The sequence below is a fragment of the Callospermophilus lateralis genome, unplaced genomic scaffold, assembly GCF_048772815.1.
Source record: "Callospermophilus lateralis isolate mCalLat2 unplaced genomic scaffold, mCalLat2.hap1 Scaffold_121, whole genome shotgun sequence".
In the NCBI taxonomy this organism is placed as follows: domain Eukaryota; kingdom Metazoa; phylum Chordata; class Mammalia; order Rodentia; family Sciuridae; genus Callospermophilus; species Callospermophilus lateralis.
Window position 1 is genome coordinate 1,287,524 of NW_027512399.1, and position 26,172 is coordinate 1,313,695.

The following is a 26,172-nucleotide window of genomic DNA, read 5'->3' on the forward strand; positions in this document are numbered from 1 at the left end:
AGAAAAACAGAGTGCAGCAAATTACAGAAATGGCTTTCAGCTCTGTACAGGAAGAAAACTAGAATCACACTCTCTTATTTTCCAGGTGCATATGTGCTCCAGGTCAAGGCCACGGATGCAGAAGACCCGACCTATGGAAACAGTGCCAGAGTTGTTTATAGCAATCTTCAGGGACAACCTTATTTCTCTATTGATCCCAAGAGAGGTAATTTTTTTATTAGAGAAAACCTAATCACCACTCCTTCAAATATTTGAACTTTAATTAATTCTTGGCATGGAAATCACCTATTCTAATATAGCAAAAAAGATTCTGTGAGCTTCATACTGAGCAAAGAAACTAGCATCTCACCTATCTGCTATAGATAGTGACTTGTGTAAATCTAAACATTTTCACATATACTTACAACTTCTCTGGTTGTCTTATTTTAAATTTTCAAAAGTCTACTTTTTAAATATCTGGCTAAATAATTTTCATTCCAGGTTTCTTAGCTGAATTAAATTACATTCCATTTTTAGGCTTATCAGTGCATGGAGAAATCCTAGATCATTTTTGCTGTCTGTATAAGTGTTATAAGTGGCTGGCTAAAGCCAAAAGACACGTTTGTAATAAAGCAAAGGAGAGCATGACAGACATGAAGACCATTGATTCTGTAGTCTGTGTCTTCAAAGCCATCACACTTCTAATAAAAAAAAAAAAAAACAACAAAAAACAACAACAACAACAACCTAACCTAAATTGCAGATTTAAAGGCCAAATATAATATGGATGATGTAGAAAGGGCAGGAACATATGCACATGAAAGATCTTATATCCCTCCCACTGTTTTTGTGGTGCAGGGGATTAAACCCAAGATCTCATGCATGTTAAGCAAGTGATCTACCACTGAGGAAACCCTCACCCCTATTTTCCCTGATATATGACATGAGATCTCTGTTCTTCTAAGCAGTCTGTTTTTGAACACTAAATACATTGTTATGGAGAGTCATCCACTCTAACCAGTGAATGAAGAAGGTATTCCATGTCACATCAGAGTTAAAGCAGGAACTCCAGGTGATAGCCATTCTATCCCCTCTTATATAGTGCAATTAAATAAGTTGCAAAATAAATTGGACACTATTATTTATGTTAGCTTAAGATAATGGGAATTGTCAACATATACTAAAATAAACTATCTTTAAAATTTGCAGATCAATTACGCTTGATGAAAAATATTAAATTTATAAATTTTAAGACACATTATATCTATGTATATATATATATATTTGTATACAATTTATTGATATAATCCAAATATATTTCCTAAAAGAGGTATGTGATGAAATCTGGTATGCCAATGAGATATGTTATTAATAATTAGCCATCTACCAATGTTGCCTAGAAACAAAGCATATTGTTTTTCTACTAAATTGGAAACAAATGCAGGACATACAGAACTTACTGTCAATGCTCACTTCTTTCCCTTGTGATGAAGTCAATGGGGAAAACAGAAATTTTGAAGCTGAGAGTAAGATAGTGAATTTCTTCTTTGTCTAGACCCAAAAAAAGAGTTGAGAGTAAAGAGAACACATCTTTCCTTTAAGAATTCCTTTGAGAAGTGTTATAGTTTGGATATGAGGTATTGCTACAAAACTCCTCTGTTAATGAAGCAATGTCCAGAGGTACAGTAATTGGATTGGGAGATCTGAAACCTAAAGTTCATCTTAGTTTGAAAGGACTAGATGGTAACTGTAAGCTGGTTGGGCATGGCTGGAGGAGACATATGACTGGGAATGTGCCCTGCAAGAGTACATCTTCCTTTCCCCACCTTCTGCCTCCTTAGTGCAAGAAGAGCAGGATTCTTTTACCATACCCTTCCCCCCATGATATGCTGCCTCACCTTGGGCCCAGAGCAAGGAATTGGCCATCTATGGACTGAGACCTCTGAAACTGTGAACCTCAAATAAATTTTCCTTTTTTTTAGGTGTTCTTGTTGAGTATTTGTGGGACAGAGATAAAAGGCTAACTAAAACAAGAAGCAATTATAAAGGGAAGAGAATCCAGAAGGTGAAAACCTCCTCTGGTTTAGACAGAGTATTGTAGATTAAAACTCAGACCATGAAATGCTACCAGTGAGTGTGTAATGGGGAAGTAACCTTTAGAAGGTATTTTACAGTAAATATGGCAGTGAATGTAGGAAGATATATGTCAATAACATTATTAAACATGATTTTTGATTATTGTTAACTATGGGAAAATTATTTATTTTAGAAGAACGGGGAAAATTGAAGAAGAAAAAAGTTGAGGATGTTGTTCAATGAAGTTTATGTTGACACAAAGTTTCCAAGAAATTACAGAGTTTTGGAAAATGGGCAGAATATATAAAGGATTGATGAAGGGACATCATCTAAAATATATCCTTTCATTAGATTGGGTCATTAGTTTTTCTTCATATATACATATAAATTTGATTTTCTTAGTTGTACGTGGACAAAATACCTATATTTAATTATTTTTTTAATGTGGTGATAAGGCTCAAATCCAGTGCCTCACATGTACTATGTGAGTACTCTACCACTGAGCTACAACCCCAACCCCTGGGCTATTTTTTTCTTAAAGAGTTTTAAATCATATCCAAATTTACTTTTATTGAAAATCTGATAAGAAATGAAAATATGAATTACTTCAGTCACTGAGGAGCACTCCTGAGAGACAAAAGAAAGAAAAAAAAAGTATATAGCAACTTGTGAAGAAAGAGGGTCAGTTTTAGAATACTTTCATGGGTTTGCAATTATGTACTCTATAGACTGCGTGTGTTTATATCCTAAGCAGGGTGGCCAATAAAAGATGAATGACTTCATGCTGTTAAGAAAAACTGTAGGTGATGTGGATATAATTGAAACCTAACTGAAAATAAGAAAAAAATATATACAGAGATAAACTAAATACTTGTGTTAAGAATATATTAGCTATAGTCAAATTAATGCCATACAGATATCAAGTATGTGAGTCAAGACAAATGCTCTCCTTTTGAGTCTACTTGGGCAGTGTTAACTTTAAATAAATTCTAAATCATTTCAAAAGTATTACACTACACCATTATATATGAATACACATTATGACTTCATAATTTCATGTTTATATTTTTGTATAATGCTTATTATATAGAACTAAATGTGAAACAATTCTGGCACAAAGTACATAATAGATTTTTGAAGCATTGATTTTCACTGGAGACAGAAGTCTTCATAGTAGCCATGCCTCAGACCACTAGACAGGAAAAGAGTGGATGATGAGACCTTCATTAAGATAATGAAAACTAGTTCTTCATGCACAAAAACCATTAAGAAGACTTTTTGTCAAATTTATCACCTTGTGATAGATAAGAATAAATCAAAAATCAAGGATAATTGCAATTTCTCAGAAATACTTTCCATTTGTTCCAGCCATATACCTTCTTTTTATGATTCCTCTTTCTGTTATTAAATGAAATGCATGAAAAGCCAATATTATCTAAAATTTTCCACATTTGAGTGTAGAGAACAGTTTAAAACAATTCTTAAAGGAAGAGTCTCATCAAAACTTCTGGTGCGTAAATACTTAGGAAGAGATAAATATTTCTATATTTTATTTATTAGACATGAGAAAAGAAAATTGAAGTTTGTACTGATATTTCACTTTGATAAGCCTTCCTAACATTTCTGAGTAGATATGGCAAGATTTTTTTTTCTAAATATAAACACATGACCTTAGTATAAATTAATTTATTGAATGAAATAAATCAAGAAATGGTACTTTTAAAATTTATTTATTTGATAACTTTTTGTCTTAACCAAGAAATACTTTGCTATAGGCATGTTCATATATATGCCTTAAGTTATAAATCAATAATATTCGTAAAAATCCAAATGTAAGTGCATCTATAAAACATGCATTATTTTATTATATTTAATGTTTATAAGACATTGAATTATTTATTATATCATATAATGATATATTATTATATCATAAGCTTTTATCAGCTAATTATATAAATCATAATGCTTAATTACACTTAATGTTTAAAGAGCAATGAAAAGCCTTTATAAGTTATAAAATATTTTTTAAAAAGCAAAATAATGTAGTATTTTATCTAATGCATGGCATCAGAATACTGCTGAACATAGTAACCTTAATAATAGAGATATTCAAGTTAGAACAAAAAATATTACTCTTTATAACTGAATCTAATGCATTAAATAATGTTTGACGTTTTTAATGCATTTAGTTTTTTTTTCCAAATGATTCCAAGTAACTAGTCTGCATTAATTAACTAGTGATTTCCACATTGTATATCTACATTGTGTATCATATGGTGATGATATTTTGTACTTTTCTAAAATATCTGAGTCCTACTTGAGGAAGCTTATTGATATCAATTTCAATATATTTGTTATTCCATAAACTTTAATTTTGTCTGTATACAAGATATAAAAAAATCAACATTTTAACTTTTTAAATACAAATTTTAGCAGTATTATGTATATTTACATTGTTATGCAACCAACAATGGACAGATATATTGTATAAATAACAAGGTATAGATATAAAACTAGTATTCTATATCCAGAAATTTTTGGCCAATTTATTTACATTAAATTTGAAACATGTGTCCTTTCTAAATTCTTTTAGAACTTGTGTATGTATACATCATTTATATAATTTATACCAAAACAGTTAAGGGAAAATGCAGTTGCATGAGCTACTTTGTTTGTTGTTGTTGTTGTTGTTGTTCTGATATTCCAGGCTGTGTGACCCTCCTTAGTTCAGTGACCTTACCAAGATTTTTGTTCTTGAGTCTATCATTGTTCATTCAGATATAATAATCTTCAAGTCTATATCCTATGTGTTCTTATGTTTTGACTTTTTTTTTTAGGTTTTAAAGTGTTTTGGTATTCTAAACTTCATACTAATATTGCAGCATGGACCATACCATATGTTTTGAACCACTACTTTATAAGACCATGCAAATGCCTGTGATATCTTGTGTCTGGAAAATTATTTTCATATTAATTCATAATATAATTTTGTCGAACTTAAATTTCTAATATCTCCATCCTTCAAGGATAAGAGTGCTCACACAAAGTAGCCATTCTTTCAATATGTGTTGGCCAGAGTGAATGAATTGCCAGGAAACATTAAAACAAGGACTCGTTATGGACACACCAAGGGCAAGAAAATCAATAGATGCAGTACATATTGAGAAGAAAAATGTGTCAAGGAAACACACCATTATTAAGATAAAAAAGCACACATGTTTAGCTATTCTGCAATGTTTTGCATATGTGTAGCAATATTAGCTGGCCATGAATGCATCATAGAAAAAGATCCCCTTGTATTGGGCATTGTCCCTCTTTAAGAGAAGTGTAATTTAGTTCCACTAGCCTTGATTTAGAATAAGCAGAAAGATATAAGAATGTTTGACCTTGAAAAGACAATACTCCAGAGGGATGTAAAATATGCCGGTAGGAATTAGTTTCATTCTTGTTGCTTTTGAGGAGAAGCTCTCTCAATGGCTCTCTAATCTAAATACACTGTTTGTGTGTGTAAAAAGGGGATGTGTCATAATCTTATGAGCTTGACATCACTGGATTTGGTATCATAGATCAATACCATAATTGGTATTGTGTTTAATTAATAATTTTTTTAATGTACATTTATTTATAACCTATGGTCTGGCAGGTTCTTGGCCACAGTGATACTGGGATGAATCAAGTAGATTCCCATCTGCTGGGTGGAGCCCATCAAGTCCTCAGAAGGTTATATTTGAATTTTGTATGACACAATTTTCTATGATGAATAATGCTACTAATGGACACTACAGATATAGACTGATTAGAGGGGTGAAACTTCTTGAGGAACATCTCCTGGGGAAAATGACTCCTAAGTCCTTTGGAACTGTTAAGGCCTATTATAGTGGGAGTTCCCTGTTAAAAATAACTTGTTAATTCTTCTTATTATCTAAATACATTGTTGACAACATTTACATCTGCATCCATCACTGCATACATGAATTTCATATAAACTTTATCTATGCAGTGATGGATGCAGAATTTTTACTAATATCTATAATGGCATGGGTATGAGGTGTTTCCTGAAAATTCCTGTTTATGCAGGAATATTTAGAGGTAAATTTATTTGGCCATGAGACCTATAAACTTATCTGTCCATCTTAGTTTAAATCACTGGGTAATAACTACAGGCAGGTGGGATGTGGCTGGAGGAGATAGATCACTAAAGGATGTGGCCTGAAAGTGTATTTTCCCTGTGGCCCTTCCTCGTCACATCCTTTCTCTTTCTCTACTTCCTCACCCAGCCACAGGGGAGAAGCTTACCTTCACCGAACATGTTCCCCCATAATGCGTGCATCATCTTGGGCCCAGGGCAATGGAGTCAGTCTGCGATGGACTAGACCTCTGAAATTGTGAGCCGCTAATAAACAGTTCTTCTTCTTATTTGTTCTTGTTGATAATTTCTGTCAGAGAGATAAAATCAAAACAATATGGTTTAAAAATGCATCATTTTTGGCCAATTAAGTCTAAAAGGAAATGAAACTCAGTAACTTTTCAAATCAACTGATAACAAAAAACAGATCTCTTATATAGTGTTTTTAATTACTTAGCTGTGAAATTGAAAATGGAAATATATATTATGCTGCTAAAGTTCTTAGTTCTTACACTATTATTATTGTTTCTATCCTGCCATCTATCTTTAACAGGCTTATATATAAAATATATTTTATACTGCTTTCTCCACATTATTACTTGTGTAAAAGTTTATTATTACTTGGTCAATCCTGGAGTCTATGATTTACTTAAAGAGATCACTCTCTGGTCAAAAATAATGCTTATTCAAGATGTTTCTCATGATAGAGCAATTATAATACAGCTAAGTCCAAACTAAATCCTTCATCCCATTCAAAATTATATCAGAAATTCTTTTCTGCAAATAGTGACCAGAATTTTTAAAAACACATTAAATAATAATCTCTCTTGAAAAAAAAATGTATGTATGCTTTTTTTCCATATGTTAAATTAACTGTTACTTTATTAAAATCTACTTTTTAAAATATTATTTATTAAGTGGCTACTGTATCCTTGAAATTATTCTAAGTAAGTATTCTCCAAAAATACAGAGAAAAAAGCTTGCTTTCAGCAACTGATATTTTGTTGGGGACCACAAACCAAAGAGAATAATTAAGAAAAATAAACAGGGTTTTGAATAGCAATAAGAACTAAAGAGAAAATGACAAAGGTCATGAAATGCTGAGGTGCTGGGAGCCATCAGCCAAGTAGGTATGACAATCTCCTTGCCAGCTTACTCCCATGCTGTCTAGTGGAAGGACTTCTGAAAGGTGACCTTGCTCAAGGACCAGGGCAGTTTAGCATAATAGGAGATTAGGGTGTTCCCCCTTTAGAATAGGGCGTATCCTGCTGCTGAGTTCCTCTTGAGTTCTTAGGGTCAGACAGTATATTTTGGGAGACAGAAGCCCATGCAGAGTGGATTTGGGCAGAGAGTGGATTAGGGCAGAGTGTGGATTTGGGCAGAGAACGTGGATTCCCCCAGAACGTGTTTGTAGATGGCCGGTGTGAGTTCGGGAATAAAGAATTGCTGTTTGAATCTACAAGCTGTGTGGAGACTCGTGATTTGTGCCCAGCCAGAGACTGCGGCACTGAGGAATAGTATCTCTCATAGATTAATGACCCAACCCGAGTATTAAAAGTTGTTAATTGCTTGAACTTGCAGATGTGTTATACTATATGCAAAGAAGAGCTAAGCAGCAGGTATAATTTATCCATCAGATAATCTGCTATGGAGATGGGGATTATCCTGTTTCCTTTCAGTGGACCCAAGTAATCCCAAGGGTATTTCTTAATGAATCAGAGGAGTCAAAAAAGAATTAAAGAAGCTGCTTCTGTTGCTGCTTCAGAAGATGGTGAATGGTGATGAGGATACAGGCAGTTAGGCATCCTCCAGGAGATGAAAATGTTTAGAAAGGAACACAGCACTGCTGACAGCTGGACTTGAGGCTAACAAGACCCTCTAGAATTGATATGGTATCAAGCCATTATATTTATGGTAATTGGTGACAGAAGCAATAGGAAACAAATTTAGCATGAGAGTTTGGATCAAATGACCAAGAATGTTTTAAAAGATAACTTTAAGAAAAAAAATCTGAAGGAAGTTGAGAAAATTTTCATGAACCTACGATGGGATAACGTTTGCAGGAGGCAAGAAGAGAAGGTAGATTCCTCCAGTGAGTCAGGAAGGGTGTTAAGGGGAGACAATCAGAGAGCTCAGTGGGAAGGTAGGGATTTTGTGAAAACTTTGAGAGTCCTGCAGTTTCTGAAGACTTCAGAGAGAAGATCATTGGAAACTCACCATTATAGCTGCTCTAATTAGAACACATTGGTGGCCTTGGGGACTTCTTGGGGCTAGATTACTCAGTGAATGGAGAATGATGGGATTCATTTGTTGTTCATCTCCCAAACCCAAACTATAATGCTATTCTAAATTTCTAGGACTTGGAGGGAAGAAAATAACCTGATTCCTTTCTGTCTTTGAAAATATTTTCTTCTTCCATGACACGATAAAGATTGATTAAAATATAGCATAGACATTTCTGTCTCAGAATTAAGCTTTAAAGTGACATGAAGATGAATTGGGAAGAATGTAAAAGGCTTTTGCAATGAACCTTATTCTATGTATTTATTTGATATTTATTGCAAAATAAATAGATACACAGGGAAAAGACCATAGTGAATTGATAAATCAGGGCATTGATATGGGGGATATTGTGTATCTTCCCTGAATAAAAGGAAAGAAAAAACATGCTTGTATTTTCTGATTTGCAGGCAACAAAACATAAAGGAAAGTGGTTTCAAAATAATGAGTATCAAGTGCACTAAAAATATTGCATATTATTTTACCTCTATTACGTGAAGGTAAATAATTTTACCTTTATTACATATAGGAAAAATATAGAGAGTTGTATTAATAAAGGTGAAACAGGAAAGTAGATATACATTCATAAAAATTATTAAGAATCTTTTCAGTCTTCTGGCAGCCTTCTGTCTATTGAGGGAAGATAAGAAAAAAAGAGCAAGTGTGTACCATGAATAATGGGCATCTGTGCCTGAATCCTGTTGGATATAGTCACATATGAGTCAGAGATGGAGCTGGTCATTGAGGCAGAAATGACTTCTTAGGAAAAGCACACTAACATTGGAACGAGAAAGATGAGCAGCCTGCCATCTGTGGAACAGAGACAGTAAGAGTGAGATGTCTGGAAAAGTACAGGGGCACAGGAAGCTTGGCAAGGCTGGGATAGCAGAGGTAGAGTGCTCCAAGGTGTGAACCTCAAATGGCACCCTCTCGGAATCTATGACTGGTGGTGGTGTGTGACTGCAGTGAAGGCATTTCTCCTGAGAGTTTCTCTATCCCAGCTATGTTTATAGGGGATATAACAATTCTGGAATTTGCATTGCTCAAATGAATCCCAACCACCTTGTCCTTTCTTTAAATCACCATCATTTTGAACATATGTGTAATATCATGATTGTTCCAAGACTAAAAGTTAGGCTATCAATGCTACTATACCATGGTCACCCACAAATTAGAAATGTCAGTTTCCCCCTGATTGACACAGTCACTACACTGCTGAAAAAGAAAGACAGCAGGATGAATCTGTCAATCTCTCTCAGATAATAATAATAACAACTGTAATGGTAACAACAACAACAATAATAATAAATCTATATTAAATTCAGTAGGATCTGTAATAACTTGGGGATTGTGCATAAGAGTCCCCCAAATTGTGTTTTTATTCTGGACTGTCACCAAATAGATGTCAGAAGACTTTTTGTGATACTGAAAAGTGATCACATAATTTTCAAGATGCTTTCTCAAAAGGCTTATTTGTCTTTGAATAACACACTTGTCTGCCTCTTTTGCCCCTCTGGAGTCTTGTTTCATGTCATGATCTCTCATCTGCTGGACCTGAGGGCTCTTCCAGTGGGCTTTGAAGTAGGGACTCTGCTGTCTCCTCTCCTTAGAATGTCCCACCCTGTTTTTTTCCAGATCTGCCTCCTCTTCTCTGAGATTTCATCTCCACAGTCTTTCCTCAGAGGAGATTATTCTGACACCCCCACGTCCAAGGCACTTGCTCTTATAGTCTTCACAACACTCATCACCATATGAAATTGCCTAAATCACTGTGTACTTCCTTATGATCTGCTTTTTACTCCCACAAACACAAAACCATTAAATATAAATTTTGAAAGGAACTGTACAGAGAGTGTATGAATTATCATCCCATATGTCTCATATGCCACTATGGGAAAGTTTGAGATTAGTTTAATTAAACTACAATTGGCTAAAGCACATGCACACTTTAGAGAATCACTAAGGCATACATAGTACCTGGAGAAGGAATAACAAGAGGGTGCTGTTAGCTTACTAAGACTGAAGGAGAGAGAGGGTCTAGGGACACAGGCATTATCTAGTGAGGGCCCCTGGGATAGAAGAAATGGAATGTGGGCTACTATGGGAATAAAAGCCCAGGCCAATTTCGTTTTTACTTGACAATACACTGCCAATAGACCTAAGGCTTCCTGGAGCCAAGGAGCAAAGTCTAGAAAAGTATTAAAGTAGATCTGTGGGGCGGGGTGGGGGGGAAGGGGAGGGGAGGCAGCAATTGATTGTGTCTATTATTTCCTCAATTCTTTTTTTAATTATTTTTATTTTTTTATTAGTTACACATGACAGTAAAATGATCTTGACAATTCATACATTTGAATCAAATGGGGTGTAATTTCTCATTTTTCTGATTGTACAGGTTGCAGAATCATATTGCTCATACAGTCACGTATATACATATAGCAATAATAATGTAATAATAATGTCTATTTTATTCTGCTGCCCTTCCTACCTCCCTTCCTCTCCCCACTCCCCTCCCATCACATCTCTCTACCCAAGCTAATGTGACACACTTCTTCTTTTTTTTCTCCTCACAACATTATATGTGTATTCTGTATAATGATGAGGGTCTCCTTTCATCTTTCATGCAATTCCCCTTCTCCCTCTTTTTCCCACCCATCTCTCTTCCCTATTTAAAGACCTAAAAAGAGCATAGTACAGGGACACAGCCACATCAATGTTTATAGCAGCACAATTCACAATAGCTACACTGTGGAACCAACCTAGATGCCCTTCAATAGATGAATTGTTAAAAAAATGTGGCATTTATAGACAATGGAGTATTACTCAGCACTAAAAAATAACAAGATCATGGCATTTGCAGGGAAATGGATGGCATTAGAGCAGATTATGCTAAGTGAAGTTAGCCAATCCCTAAAAAACAAATGCCAAATGTCTTCTCTGACATAAGGGGGGTGACTCAAAATGGGATAGGGAGGAAGAGCAGGAGAAGAAGATTACATCCTCAATTCTAATAAAAAAAGGTGAATGAAATGTTTACTTTAGTACAAGGCCTTCCTGATCTGTGGTCCCATGTCTTAGTACTGAACTTTACCTCTTCATTCAAAAATTAGCTTTTGTAAAATTATATACTAGATGATCACAGATGCTGTTTATGATATTTTTCCTATATAATATTGTGTTATTTTTCATCTCAAAATGGCATTCTTGGAACATTTACTATATTTTATAAAATAATCAGACATTCATCAAGATTGAGGGACTATTGCCAAAGAAAATAAACTCTCTGAAGACTATTTTTCTTTGTTATATTATTTTAAATGTGTAAAACTATCTCAATCATATATGTCCATTTATATTGGTAGAAACTATGTAACAATATTCTTCCCATTCTAGTTGTCTTGATTAATACATTAGAAATATCCTCAGTTAGAAGATATTAAAATCATCCCAGGATTAATTATCTCTGTCTCCTTTTATCCAATAAATATGATTTATTTTAGAATTCTATGGGATGAATTAAAGTAAGTGGCATTATTTTTGTGAAATATTTATACTGTTCTATAAAATCCATTGGTTTGTTTTCAACTGCTCTCCTATAAGTCAGCCACTGTATCTATATACAAATACCAAAAGGAATGTAGATAGGATGGACACTAATACTAACATGAAAACTTAGTTGGCTTGAAGCATTTTCTTCTGCTTCCTGCTGTGTGGTATGGAAGTACTGCAGCTCAGTTCTTTGCAAAGTCCTCCTACATCAAAACCATGTAATCTATTCTTGCTTGTTTGATTGGTTTTTATATTTTAATTGATTGATACACAAGTGGCCATAAGAGGAATAATTTCCTGAAAGAGAAATTTTCAGCATTTTAAAAAGTGATGTAATAAAAAATTCTCTTTTCATGTTCAATATTATAGTCTTCCCGATTCCCCAGATTTGTACAAGTTACAAAAATGTGCAAATGTTGCATTTTATTTTTGTGGAACCGTGGTTTCTTGAATGTAAGTGATGGCGGTAAGAGCATCATTCTCATCATCACATATATTCTTGCTCTTCCAAAATTTTAATGTGCTACCTTATAGTTAGTTAGGCAGCATGGTATCAATAGAGGGCAAGGAACAGAAGGCAGGTCACCTATCATACCCAGGGCAGATGAAGAGGGCAGGGTGGCAGATGCCATGGGGACAACTTGACAAAATTAAAAATCACAGGGGGAAAAAGATCACAGGAAAAAACAGATATTCTGAAAGTGAGTTATATGTATCTACCCCCTTTGCAATTGTATCTTAATGTTTTGATCTAACTTCCTTTCAGTACATAGCTTTTTTATACACTTCACTAAGCAGAAAGAAACAAGTCCAAAATTCTCTCTCCCTTTCTCTCTTTCCTGCCTTCTCTCTCTTTTCTTTCTCTCTAATTTGATATTGAGGATTTTCAAACACAAACGAATTAAACAAATAAAAATATTTTATATATATTTGTAATTATTATATTTAAAATAAATTGTGCAAAGCTAGGCCTTAGTGAATAGAAGAACAAGTCAGTAAGCATATGAACATATGAATCGAACTCAGGGATTTATCTAAAATTTGCAGAAAGCATAACTCAGAAAGAAGTCACACAGATTAAGGTAGGCAGGACAGAGACATTAAAAACTAGAGATGAAAAATCATAGTTGTAAGATTTAGTTGGAAATAAGGCATCAGGAGCTTAAGCTGGAGACAAACAGATTGAATCAAAATGGTGTCAGTACCAATTCTTGAATAAAACATCAGTAGCAAAATGAAGGCTGTCATTTTATTATTATTTCTTCCAAGTGTCAAAAAAATTTTCAGATTGCAGTTAAATCTGAATTGGCTTCAAAATGGCATTTGGTAGTTGGATAGTAAGTAGAAAGTAAAGATAAAATGAGGATGTATATTTGGTTTGTGATTTCAATGCTATGTGCTCCTGTTGACACTCTTTGTCATACATACTTGTTCCCTTACGAAACACCACTATTAGTGCCACACAGGTTGAAGGCAAAGGCTGTCCCATCTTACCCTAAAACCATTGACTGAAAATAGGAATTAGGTTAATGCATTCAGTTTTTTTTTTTTTTTTAAAGAATGCTGGAAGCTTTTACTTACTTCCTTTTGAATAAGTGTAAATATAAATTAGTTCTAAATTTGGACACAAAAGTAGAAACTGAACATCATGTATAAATATGCATATGAATCATTAAATTTATGACTAAAAATGTAATTATGGATAAATTCACTCGAACAATCATTTATTTGGTCAACCAGCTGTTGAGTTCCCTCCAAATATCGGGCACTGTCCTAGGTGCTGGAGGACCTGGTGACAAAGGAGACAGAAGTCCCAGCAATAATAAAGCTTAATGAAACCTAAATAAAAAATCTATTGCTAAAGTAACTGAGGGAGATGGTGAAAGACAAAATATAATGTGCAAAGGAGATTATTCATGAATTTTAAAAAAAACTAAGTGGCATATTTATCCTAGAAAATGAAAGTGAAGAAGAAAATGGTAATCATTAGAAAGTGAACACTCAACACAAATTGACCATGTACATTTTTTCACATGATTATGTTTACCAATTTTTTTAAAAAATTCTTATTTGAAATAGACACATTTGTATAAATAAAATTCAACCTAATGTTCTTAGTTACATTTTAGAACTAATATGGTAGTTTTTAATAATTACTCGCTGCTGCTCTATATCTCATTGTAGGGTTGTTTCCGAAATTAAATTATATCTTAAATATTGAGCATTTAAGGTGTTTTTAAATATCACATGATTTCTCACCGGCATAACTTTGCTAGTGAATCTACATGGAATCACTTTATTGTGGTTGCAATCTATTTTATTATGGAAAGTACAGGATTTGTGATGTTTGTCTTCTGTTACTATTTCCCCCTCAAGGTATTATTAGAACAGCTTTGCCAAACATGGATAGAGAAGTCAAAGAACAATACCAAGTTCTCATTCAAGCCAAAGATATGGGAGGACAACTAGGAGGACTGGCTGGAACAACAGTAGTCAACATCACCCTCAGTGACGTCAACGACAATCCAATTCGCTTCCCCAAAAGTATGTAATTTACCCTAACTCAAAATTTGCAGAGCCATATGAAATTATTGAATTACAATGTTATATAATGCATTAGCAATTAAAATCATTTCCCAGACTTTTTTTTTTGGTTTCAGGGAGCATAAGTCAACAGATAAAAATTGCATGACTTCAGAATTTATAATTTCAATGTATTCACATCCCATATTATTTTAATAGAAAATAGAGTTAATAATTGAACAATCAGACTTATTAAATCAATGTTAACTAAAACAAAATATTTATAGTTATTTGGGTGGGATCTTATCCTGATACATTATTAACTTAAGACGTAACACAAATATACATAATCTGATATAAGGCATCATATTTATAACACATGTACCATCATATTTTTTATTATATATTTGACATAATAATTCTGTGACTCCATTTTTGTAAATATACACATGGAACTATTTTCATATACTTTTGTGAATAGGATGATATTGATGATATTTTATTATTTTAGTTCTGACTACTTATTTCATTTTAGTTTTGCAATAGGTGAAAATTGCTACAGTTTCTTTTGATAATAGAATGGTTCACACCTGTATCCTCTCTATTACTCTGTGTTTCCCTTTGAAAATGAGTATTTCTCACTTGTATTTCATCTAGTTTTCTGTTACAGTATTACATTTAACACCAATCAGTACCTATTCACTTCCCAGTGCATTTTGGGGAATTATTTCTCTGTTCCTCAGAGTTAGAATATTGATGCTGAATGGTTTTAGTCGTAGTTTTATAAGAAATTTGATTAAGTCACTAGGTAGTTTTTTTGTCTAGAGAGTTTAAAAACCAAAATGATTTTTCTTTTTCCACTTCAGAAGGACAATCAGGGAGTTCATCTACTAAAATCTGTAGCACTAAGAATATTTAAATAATTGTATGTTTTATTGCTTTGGCTACATGTTTTCATATTTGAATGCTTTGTCACTTTTTTCTTTATAGTTTCAACCTATATTTTCTTCATTGGTATATATTTTTATTTAGTAATCAGAAAGTCTAATTGCCAAATGTTTGGAATGGCATTTAGAAATCATTATACTTTAATGCATATGTTGATTAGTCAATTGAACCATTCTACCAGGACACATATTAAAAAATGCCATGTGATTCATGCTAAACATACATAGTTTCTGTCAATTTAAAAAATGAATGAATTTGTTTCCAAGATAACACCAAACTTTAGAACATGTAAAGTATATAACAAAGTTTACTAGATAACGTTATGAGCAATAACACAAAATTCCTTAAAGCAATATTTTTTCTTACTTTTTTATTGAGGGAAACAGAAAAAAACATTAAAAGGAGAAACAAATAATTAATTTGATTACCTATCATATGATCTCATTAAAGAATATGGTTCAAATTCTAAAAGCTATCCAAGTTTTTCTTTTCTTTTTTTCCTGTAGTTCTTTCTTATTCCTTTCTTTCTGTTTTATTATTTTTTATTTTTTTATGTCTACTTTAAATTCGGCACACTGTGATAGATTATTGAGCAGTATGGATTGAGAGATTATTCTGTTTGCATGTAAAATGTGGGATATTAAACATGGGTTCAGATTCAGGTTTTGTGTATATAAAGCCTGTGGAATCTATAGTGTAGCAAATACGTTCTGGGAAATGTGATATTCTTATTTATATGGGTGATAGTGGTGTTTCCAGGTCAGAAATTCAAAACCACTACCATTGGAAAGATGTCCTATTAGTGGGTATGTGTCAGGGTTTTAGCCCCTGGTTTCCTCTTGACCTGCGGAAGACATGGGGAAAGCATGCCCTGACCAGGATGAGCCAAGAAAGGCAAAGGTTTACTGGCCTTCGGCACCCAGGCGCCCACACCCTGCCCTCCCTCACCGAAAGACAATCAGACACGCTAGGGAGACCTTCAAAGCAGGATCTTGTTTATTGAGGAAGTACACACAGCTAATATAATGCTCAGGAGCCAATCAGAATAAAGGTCAGAGGGGTGGGGTGAGTTCACTTGTACACCCTTCCCATGTTCTGTAAGGGAAGGCATGAGCTGTCCACAAGGATGGAAGAGTACTGGACCTATCCTGGAGGTGGTTTGTTTTTTCTTTCACCACCACACTACCTACTGGCTGATTGCCAGGCGCCATCCCAGCCACATGTGCGGCCCCAAGACCGGGAAGCAGGCAGCAAGTCATGTCCTACAGGTATGGGTGAAGAGTATTTTGTAGAAGTTTGGGCAGGGATAATAGACCTGGAAAATACACAGTGAAAGTTTTGATTCAAGAGAAGCTACATATAGTTAGGAGACACAAATTCCTGCTTAGATCCCACTGAAACAGAAAGATAACTTTAGATCGTATGTAGGGGGTAAAAGAATATGGATAGGTCCATAGGCTTGTTGGGTATTTATTCAAGTTTCAATTTGTGTTTTTAAGGGTGATTAAACAAGAAAGTATGTGAGAGAACAGAGCATTGAAACTGTTAGAGCATTTATAAGCTATTCCATGAACTTTATGATTACTGTCTTATCTTCTTTTTTACAATAACATTATTAGATTAATATTTATCACTTTGCCTATAAAGAAGATGGACCCTTAGAGAGATAAATACTCAGTTATCAACAATGAATTGAAGTTACAAGGTTTTTAACTCTGAAGTTCACAATTCTTTTAATTTAACATGATATTAAAAATAAAAAATATGGTTTTCTTTATATGCCACTCTAAAACAATATTATTTTAAATGCACCTCTAAAACAATCATAACATATATTAAACTGCCTATACTCATAAAGAGAAAAATGAGAGGGCAATAGAAAATTACCTAGCAGATCACTGTGATCAAATTATTTTATGATTGTATTACATGCACATTTGAACCACTGTCTAGCATTATAATAAGTGGGAGATATTGTTGAATTATTTGAAGGAAGAAGGTTTTCATGTTTTGCATGAATGAAAAATTAGTCCAACTGCCTGAAGTTTTACATGTCTTTGTGTCAAAACCTTTTTAGTGTAACATCATTTTGAATTACATTCATCAGAGGAAAAGACAGAATACATTTATACACAGTAAAACCATTTCTTTCAAGGCCAGTGCTCATTTAGCAGAAACATTTCTCATATGGAGCAATTAAACAGCAAATGTGACAAAAAATTATGAACTGAAATGATATCTATTTGAATGTTAATGTCAAGAAAACATGTATTTCCTACATAAATAACTTAAAGGAGAATTCCCCAGACTAGCTATATTTGCTCATGACTCTTAAGCAGTTATGTTAAAAAATCTTGCTTCAGATGAATTTGACATACTTTTTTCATTGCTTAAACATGCATAACGTAATTTCTTAGAATTTACTTATCACAGTGCTTTATGGCAATGTGTATTCATATGCATGTATGACTTATTAAGCCCCCATTTGCATCCATTTTCTTCTATAAAAGGAGATGGGAAACCATAAATGGCAAATGTATTTGTATAAAACTTATGAAAATAGTTTGTCATTTTACTGTTGATTTAAAATTGATTGCCCCATGATTTTATAACTTTTCTCAGTCTGATAATGATGATGATGACTATGGTATTGACTTATAAATTACTATGTTTCACACAACATAGAAATTGTTGTGTGACAATGATTTGGATGTTCCTTCTCACTTAACTCTTATAATGACTCAGTTTCAGAAATAAAATTGCACTGCTATTTTGTTTAAAAAGTAAAAGAGATTCATCCAAGAACTTCATTTTTAAATTAACTCTCTCTCTAGAGTGGAAATTTATTTTTGATGCCTATGTTTACCCAAAAAGTTCCTCCAAGTAACCCAGAAAAGTGTCCACAAATGAAACCAACAATACTGGATCAGAAGTGGAAATAACCTGACACCTACTAAAAAAAACTCTATCTGAAATCATATAAAGAGAAAGTATTTTCTTTTAAAAATGATTTGCATGAGAGTTATATGGCTCCTATCTATTACAATCAGGGATATCTCTAGAGGATCTTTATTTGTAAGTAAGCTACAAAAATATTAATGATTTCTATTACATGAATTTTAAGTGGCTAAACCATCTAACAAGCTGATCTAAAGTATATATTATGAAATCAAATTACTTAAGTAATGGGGTTGATTCAAGAGTATAAACATATATGCACATAGATATTTATGTGGTTATATATACACAAACATACACACAGTCTCAGAATATGTGTTATATGTGTTAAAATAGAATATCTCCTGGCCTTTGAGTTCAGAGAAGGCCTTGTACTACTCATCTGGATATGGTGAGGATCACTCAGTTCCTTTCACAAGCTTCCTTGTTACTCTCAAGTGCATTTTTTACACCTCACTTCCTATCTTGCCTGGAAATTCTGGCTAAGGGCAGGCGACCTGTTTATTCTCCAAACACAAAAAAATAAACAAACAAAACCTAATAACACTCCCATAACATGGCTAATCAAAGCCTTTGAGCCTGGAGTAAGTTGGATACAAATGTTACAAAGTTGTAATATGTATACACTATGTATTTATGTTACATTATTGCAGAAGGGCAATAATGTAACATAAATTACATTAAGGGCAATAATGTAACATAAAACAAAATGCCATGTATTGCTTTTTAGATAAAATAGCTTTGATATGTGATAAGGACTGAAGTATACAGTAGTGTAGAGAAAGCCCACAGAAACAGTAAGTGAAGCAGAGCCTGGAGATATCTCAATAACAGAGTGGAAAGGACACGGGGATCTTCTGGACTCAAAAAGGAAGTTAAGTAAGAGGAAGACCAATGAAGAAATGACTTCAGCAAGAAGATGGCTTTTGTGTTAATATGATGAGCTTGATGGAGGGGAGAAAGCAAAGTGGCCATTGAAAAAGGCTTTAAAATCCTTAAAAAGTGTTTTCAAAATCGAAGCCACAAAGAAATATTTCTAAGATATATAAGCAAAGAAGTGATACATGAACCCTCACACAAAGAGAAAAAATAACTGAATTAAAGAAATCATGCTCTGTTTATCATTAGAGTATGAAAAGTCTTGAAAAGAAAATGAAGTTATGATAAGATGAAAAAAAGCAGATCAAGTCTTTATTACTTAAATTTCTGACATTAGTGACGGTCTTTAACCATAGTTGTGAAAGAATCCTAAAGCTACCTTTAACTACATATGGTTCACATTTCTCTACTTCATTTTTGCTTTATTATTGGTCTTAGGAGCTATATAGACAAAGAAACTGGATTTTGAAACTGTTTTGTTAATAAGAGCAACACAGAACCAAGTGTAATAGTAAAAACCTTGGAAACAAAATTCTGATATGTAAGAAATATATCTTATTAACAAATATTAGATGTAATAAAATATATCATTCAATAGAAAAATAATTAAAACTGCAGTTTTATTGAAGTAATGAATTGAAGTAATTGAATAATGTAAAAATAATATAATTTTTTATTTGAACCTGCATAAAGAGAATAAATTTTTAAATTTCTTCCCTCAAGCACCAAGTATAGATTTTTTAAGTAACTGACAATCACACAACTTGGAATAAAAACAGTGATAAACTAATGAACACAATATATATAAATGTACTGGATGGGAATCCATATCATTACAGAACAATGGAAATGTTGGAAGAAATGATATCTACATTGATTCCTGAAATAATATTATTATAATAATGTTAGTGGGAAACCAAAGCTATACTGAAATACTTACAGCACTGCAAAACATGACATCCTATTTAAAGGTTTGTATATATAGAACTATGAAAAAGTAGAAGTGAAAAGACAGAAAGGGAAGGAAGGAAAGAAGGAAGAAGAAAGAGAAGGGGGAGAGAGAAAAAACCAAAGAGAGCATTGAAACCATTCCTGAAAAAATAAATGATATTCAGATATTTATAAATGAAGAGATTTGTAGTGATAGCTAGTGAAACATTAAGGCATGGGCAACTAAACAGGGAAAGTCCAACAGTCAAATACAGGCAATAGAAAAAAAGAAAAGCCAGTGCATTTGCACATGATTCATGATGGTATGATGGCCATTAAGAAATCAAATTAAGAGACAGCTAGTTGGACTGTCAGTTAACGAATTGGTTTTGGCTAAAAGAAACTAAACTCTGCCATGAGAGAGAATATTACAAAACTTCATCTCTTCCAGATTACCTTATTAAAGTCTCAAAAGGAAATTCATGAGTAACCAATCCTTTGAATAAATAGATGAGGTCAGCTGAATTTGAAAGTCTAAATATTTATTTGTTTTAAGTATTTCTATATCTATCTATATCTATATTGATCTTTATTTTTATTTGTTTTTATGTGGTGCTGAGGATCAAACCCAGTGCCTCACAGGTTCAAGGCAAGTGCTCTACTACTGAGCCACAATCCCAGTCTTGAAAGTCTAAATATTTATTAAATTTTTGTTAGTTTACTTATTTTTGGTACCAGGAATTGAACCCAATGGCAAATAACCACTGAGCTACGTCCTTGGCCATTTTTATTTATTTATTTTTATATTGAGACAGAGTCTTGCTAAATTTCTTAGGGCCTTCTAAATTTGCTGAGCGTGACTTTGAACTTGTGATGCTCCTACCTCAGCTTCCTGAACTGCTGGGATTACAGGCATCTGCCACCATGCCCAGATACGCTCTTAGTTTAAAGGTGCTCAATTTTTTTCTAAATCATAAGAAAATTTGTATTATTTTTGTGGAATATTTTGATAAGGTTATTTGACAATTTATGTTAGAATTCTTAATGTGCTATATCTTATTTGATTAATCAGAAATTATAGGGATAAAGTCAACTGAAAGAACTGTTTACATATTTAAAGGAGGATTTAAGGGAATATTAAATGCACTCTGTTAAGATGAATGAACAATGGAAAGTTATTGATGCACTTGAAAGGATGTGAACCCTTGCCAAGATCTACATCATGTTTATTACCATGTAACAGGAATAGTGAGTATATAATTCATATGTATTGAATATATATATATATATATATATATATATATATATATATATATATATTATAGAATGTGAAAGAGATTTTTATTCTGATAATAATTAAGTAATATAAATGGGCTGTTAAAATTCCAATGCAATTTTTTGAAAAAAATATAAAGGACAATTAGATTAGTAGGGAAATATAGATATGTTTATTGAAACTGTAGTTACTATAACTGCAGTATTAGATGTAAAACTTATACTTGCATAGAGGTACTTTGTAAAAAGGAAAGGAGAATCAGAAGTCCTGAAAAAAAATGTAGTCAGTTTTCCTTTTTTTTTTGCACTACAGGCATAGAAAGAGTGTAGAAATAAATTAATTTTATCTTTAAAGCCTCATCCCCTTTTGAATATTTTTAAATCTCCTGATAATCTTTTTCTCCATATTTTCACTGACTGTGCTCTTTAAACTTTGAAAATAGAAACCCTCCTGTTTATGCCTAACCCCACTAAGTCACACATTATTGAAATGTACATGCTTCAATATGGCTGAAAGTATTAATTTTGAGTTATTTGTATTTTAAAAGCTTGCTTACTAACAAAATATTGCCTCAGTTTAATTGATTTCAGGTAGTAAAATGAGACCAAGTGGACAAACCAAATAAAGTAATCATTCTGTGGGTCAGAGATGCCACTTGACTGGTCCTTCTCATAACCTAGAACACCTGAAACAGGTGTTGAACAGATTATCTGAGCTTATAGGGCACATCTCCCAGGACTGTGTTCAATGATGACACATAGTTGACTTGAAATTGTCTGTGGTGGGAGTTCTTATGCCATAGAAGTTGACAAACACTAAAACTCAGGGCTTATACCTGCATTCCCTCCCTACTCAATATGTATGTTCATAGTCATACCCTACCAGGGTATGAATGGGAATTATGATAACAGTATAGACATCATAGTTCTAATGTGATGATAAAAATATTTATTGATGGGAAAGATTTTAGATACATGCTACAAAATGTAAAGCAGTTTAGAAATGATTCCTAAAAATATTTATTCTTCTTAAAGTGTAATATGTATTTTACAATGTCTTTCTTTCCTTCATATTTATGTCCATTGACTTTCTAAAAGCTTTATACATTTATTCCATGTTATTTCTGTGTCAGTGATAGACATGACCCTGTCTCTTCTTGCAGAAGAGCATGAGGAAGACATTGCAGGTACCTCAGAGAGAAGTACTACGGGAGACTCAGTTAGCACACAATAACAGTAATAGAGAGAAGAAATATGTGTGAGATCTCTGTTAGCAAAGACTATGGTAGTTGTGAAAATTATAATATGTGTATAGATTTGAACAAATTTATTGGATAAAAAAATGGTAGTATTTATTTTCTATCAATGGAGGATTTTAATTTATGGAACAGGAGAAATACTACTTGCTGAGACATTGCATATTAGATATCTTTTGGGGGACATGGCAATCCTATAAGCTCTATGTGGAATGCAACAAGATCGATGCCTTGAAGTTTTGGAACATCATAATGTTTTGCCAAGTATGAAACTCAGAAGTTGTATATAGAGAAATTTAAAATATAAAAAAAATTAGTGTGAATAGAGTAAATGAAGTCAAGAGGATAGATGAAATTAACTAGAAGAGAAAAATCAAAGGGGCAGCTGGAGACAATGGCTCTTGACCATGATTGTCAATAGAACCAGAAGGAATGTAAAGAATCCTGTTATTCAGGTCTAAACACAGAACCACTAAAGTAACTCCTCTTTGGGTTATTCTTGGGCTGCAGCATTGTATCCAAATCTTTCCATATGATGCTAACATGCAGCAGGAATTTGATCTGATCTTGAGGACATAACAAAGGGCATTGGGGAGGGGACAGCTGTGAAGTGGAAGAAACCAGAACTCTATATAGAGAATGTAAGAGATGTTAGAAGTGTGCTTCAAAAAAGAGGGAATGATGAAGAGGGTTGAATGATGCCCAAAAATTGTTAAGAATTTAATGACAAAGAAATAAAACTGGCCATATCAGAGGAAATCTTTAACAGAATAGTGGCTTCAAAAACCAGCCTAAGTCTACATGTGGCTTGCTTGTTAGGTAGAAATAGGTCACAGTGACAATAAAGGAGAAATTATGTTAAAAAGGGACAATAATTAAAAGAATGTCTGGAGTCAGTTTGGAGCAAAAGAAAAACTTTGTGAAATAATCAAATATGAACACTGTCTATTCTTGGGAATATCTCAGTTAAGAAGAATATTGATTGTGAAAACAGACTGTGTGATAAATTGTACCAGTATTTGCATATTGCTGGAGTTCAATAGTAAAAAGGGAAGATGAAGGATATCTCAATTGAAATTGTCTAAAAAGCGGGAGGGGGATGCTTACAGATGTAATAAAAGTTTATTATTGAAATTTTTACCATGATGCTAAAATTCAGTGAATATCATCTAGCCAAGTATTGTCCAAAGTCAAATGTAGAATTTAAAATGAAAATGTCAGGATGCATTTAAGACTGTTGAGTCATTAGTCAGAACAAGATATTTTGTGTGTGTTTTTTTAAAAAAAACACTTTTTATAGAGTATGGGGAATAATAGAAAACGTTTATGCTGAGGTATTCTTTGAGAGAGTGATGAAGAGTTCCCATATAATCAAAGTAAGTAGTGTGGTTGCTCTTTTCCTAGCCTCAGGTATGTAGAGAAGAGCCTCCTCAGCAACCAGGGCAGATCACAATGGCTGCTGTTATTTTCCCAGACAGGGAGCAAATCCTTGGGATAGTGTTTTCCATATGTTTAAGAATGTTGAAGTACCCAAGGAAAGCTGTTTGTAAAAATAATTACATGATAACCAAAGGAAGGGTAAAGATGTAGCTGCAGAAGGAAAAAATACCCAAGAGTCATTTTAAGTCCTACAAAGGAGATTTTCCTCATATTGAGAATCTGTGCGTGGAGTGCATCACTGAGGGATCTGGAGGGTGAGGCAGTGTTCTATCAAAGTAGAGGCAATTCCTTGCTCTTGGGGGTTGCAGGATGAGATGCTTCCAAGAGTTCTTCACTCACTGCCACTCAGATAAATCAGACCTGGAGAAGCAAAACTATACCTTAAAACAAGGACACACCAAACCCCTAGCTTTGCTGTGTCCTACAGTTGGGGAGTAATATCTTGGAGAATTAATAGGGAACAAAAAACTGACCACTATATTGTAGTTACTGCTGCAGATGATGTTCTGGCTCAACATTGTTTTCATCCAAGGAAAGATATTCACTGAGGAAATGGAGAGGGGAAAAAGGAGAAAAATGAACATGCTGTACCTATTCCAATAACAGGAATATTAGTGAGGGATTGTTTGCAGGTTTGGGAAAGAAAAAAATCTACATAACACCATTCTAATTTCATTCTGTGAAATACAGTTCACAGTCGTTATCTGGGAAAAGAATTAGTGAAGTTAGTAAAGCTGAGTTTGTGGAGAGTGGATTGGTTTAAAATAGAAATGAAAAGAGAATGGTAGTTACTTTAGCATCTGCAGACTTTGCAAGCAATGAGGAAGGTGAATTCTAGGTTAATGATCATAATTTAAACCAATATCTAGCTGTCTTTCTTGTTTTTTCTTAGTCATACATCTCTCCTCTTTAGAAGATTAATTATGACTATTAAGGGTTGTCTTTTGTCAGATATAGTAATAAAAGAATGTCAGAAACCAGGCATGGTGGCTTATCCTGTAATGCCAGCAGCTTGGGAAGCTGAGGCAGGGGAATCACAAGTTCAAATCCAGCCTCAGCAATTTAGCAAGACCCTGAGCAACTCAGCAAGACCCTGTCTCTAAATAAAATATTATAAAGGGCTGGGGATGTGGCTTAATGTTTAAGCATCCCTCAATTCAATCCCTTGTACAAAAAAGGTGGGGGGCATTGGGAATATATATAGGCCACACATTAATATTTTATTGAAATGATAAATCAAACTTTTCAAGTGGATATGGAAAGGACAGGAACAAGATGAGAATTTATACAGATTAATATACCAGTGGTCCTTCTGAAAATGGAGTTGATAGATCACAGTGGGAGTAGCTGAAAAAAGAAAATTATAAGTCAGGAAATTCTTATCCTATTAGCTTTTTCATGTGGTTGTTTCTGTGGATTGATTCTATGGATTGATGGTTCTGTGGATTGTTTCCTATTAGATGACCTCACAGACCCAATATCAAGTTGGCTCAGTTCACACTCTCAGTCTAAATATCATACATGGAATAGAATTATAAACATTGCTTCACACCTTCGAAGTTGCCATGCTAGATTAATATTTGTGATTTTTCAAGTAAATTCTTCAATGACATTAAATTGTTAACACTCCTAGATATGTTTAAACTCATTTGAACATTACACAATATATACATATTTTTAAAAGTAAGATGGGGAACCTCATAAATATGTATAAATTTATGCTCTTATGTAATGAATCAAATGAAAATTATTGAATTCTGAAATAGACAAAACTATAAAAAATCTGTTTATCCATTTTTATATTGTCTTCATCATCCTGTGGACAAAGCTACTAGAAGCTGCAGTTGGACATAATCTTTTACCTGAATTACAGGCATGCTAAGTAATTAACTTACTATATAAATATGATTTACATCTGGCCCTATATTTTTGCATTGTTTTATTTGCATAGAACCA

General features: G+C 33.4%; 1 protein-coding gene across 1 annotated transcript in view; it reads left to right on the forward strand.

The window, feature by feature from the left end:
• The first annotated feature begins 90 nt into the window (after positions 1–90).
• LOC143387181 (cadherin-12-like) overlaps positions 91–26,172 on the forward strand; it is a 105,810-nt gene continuing 79,728 nt past the window's right edge. Inside the window, 2 exon segments of the mRNA XM_077108042.1 lie at positions 91–205; positions 14,384–14,551. Coding sequence (XP_076964157.1) covers positions 14,410–14,551 — 142 coding nt within the window. The 5' untranslated portion in view covers positions 91–205; positions 14,384–14,409.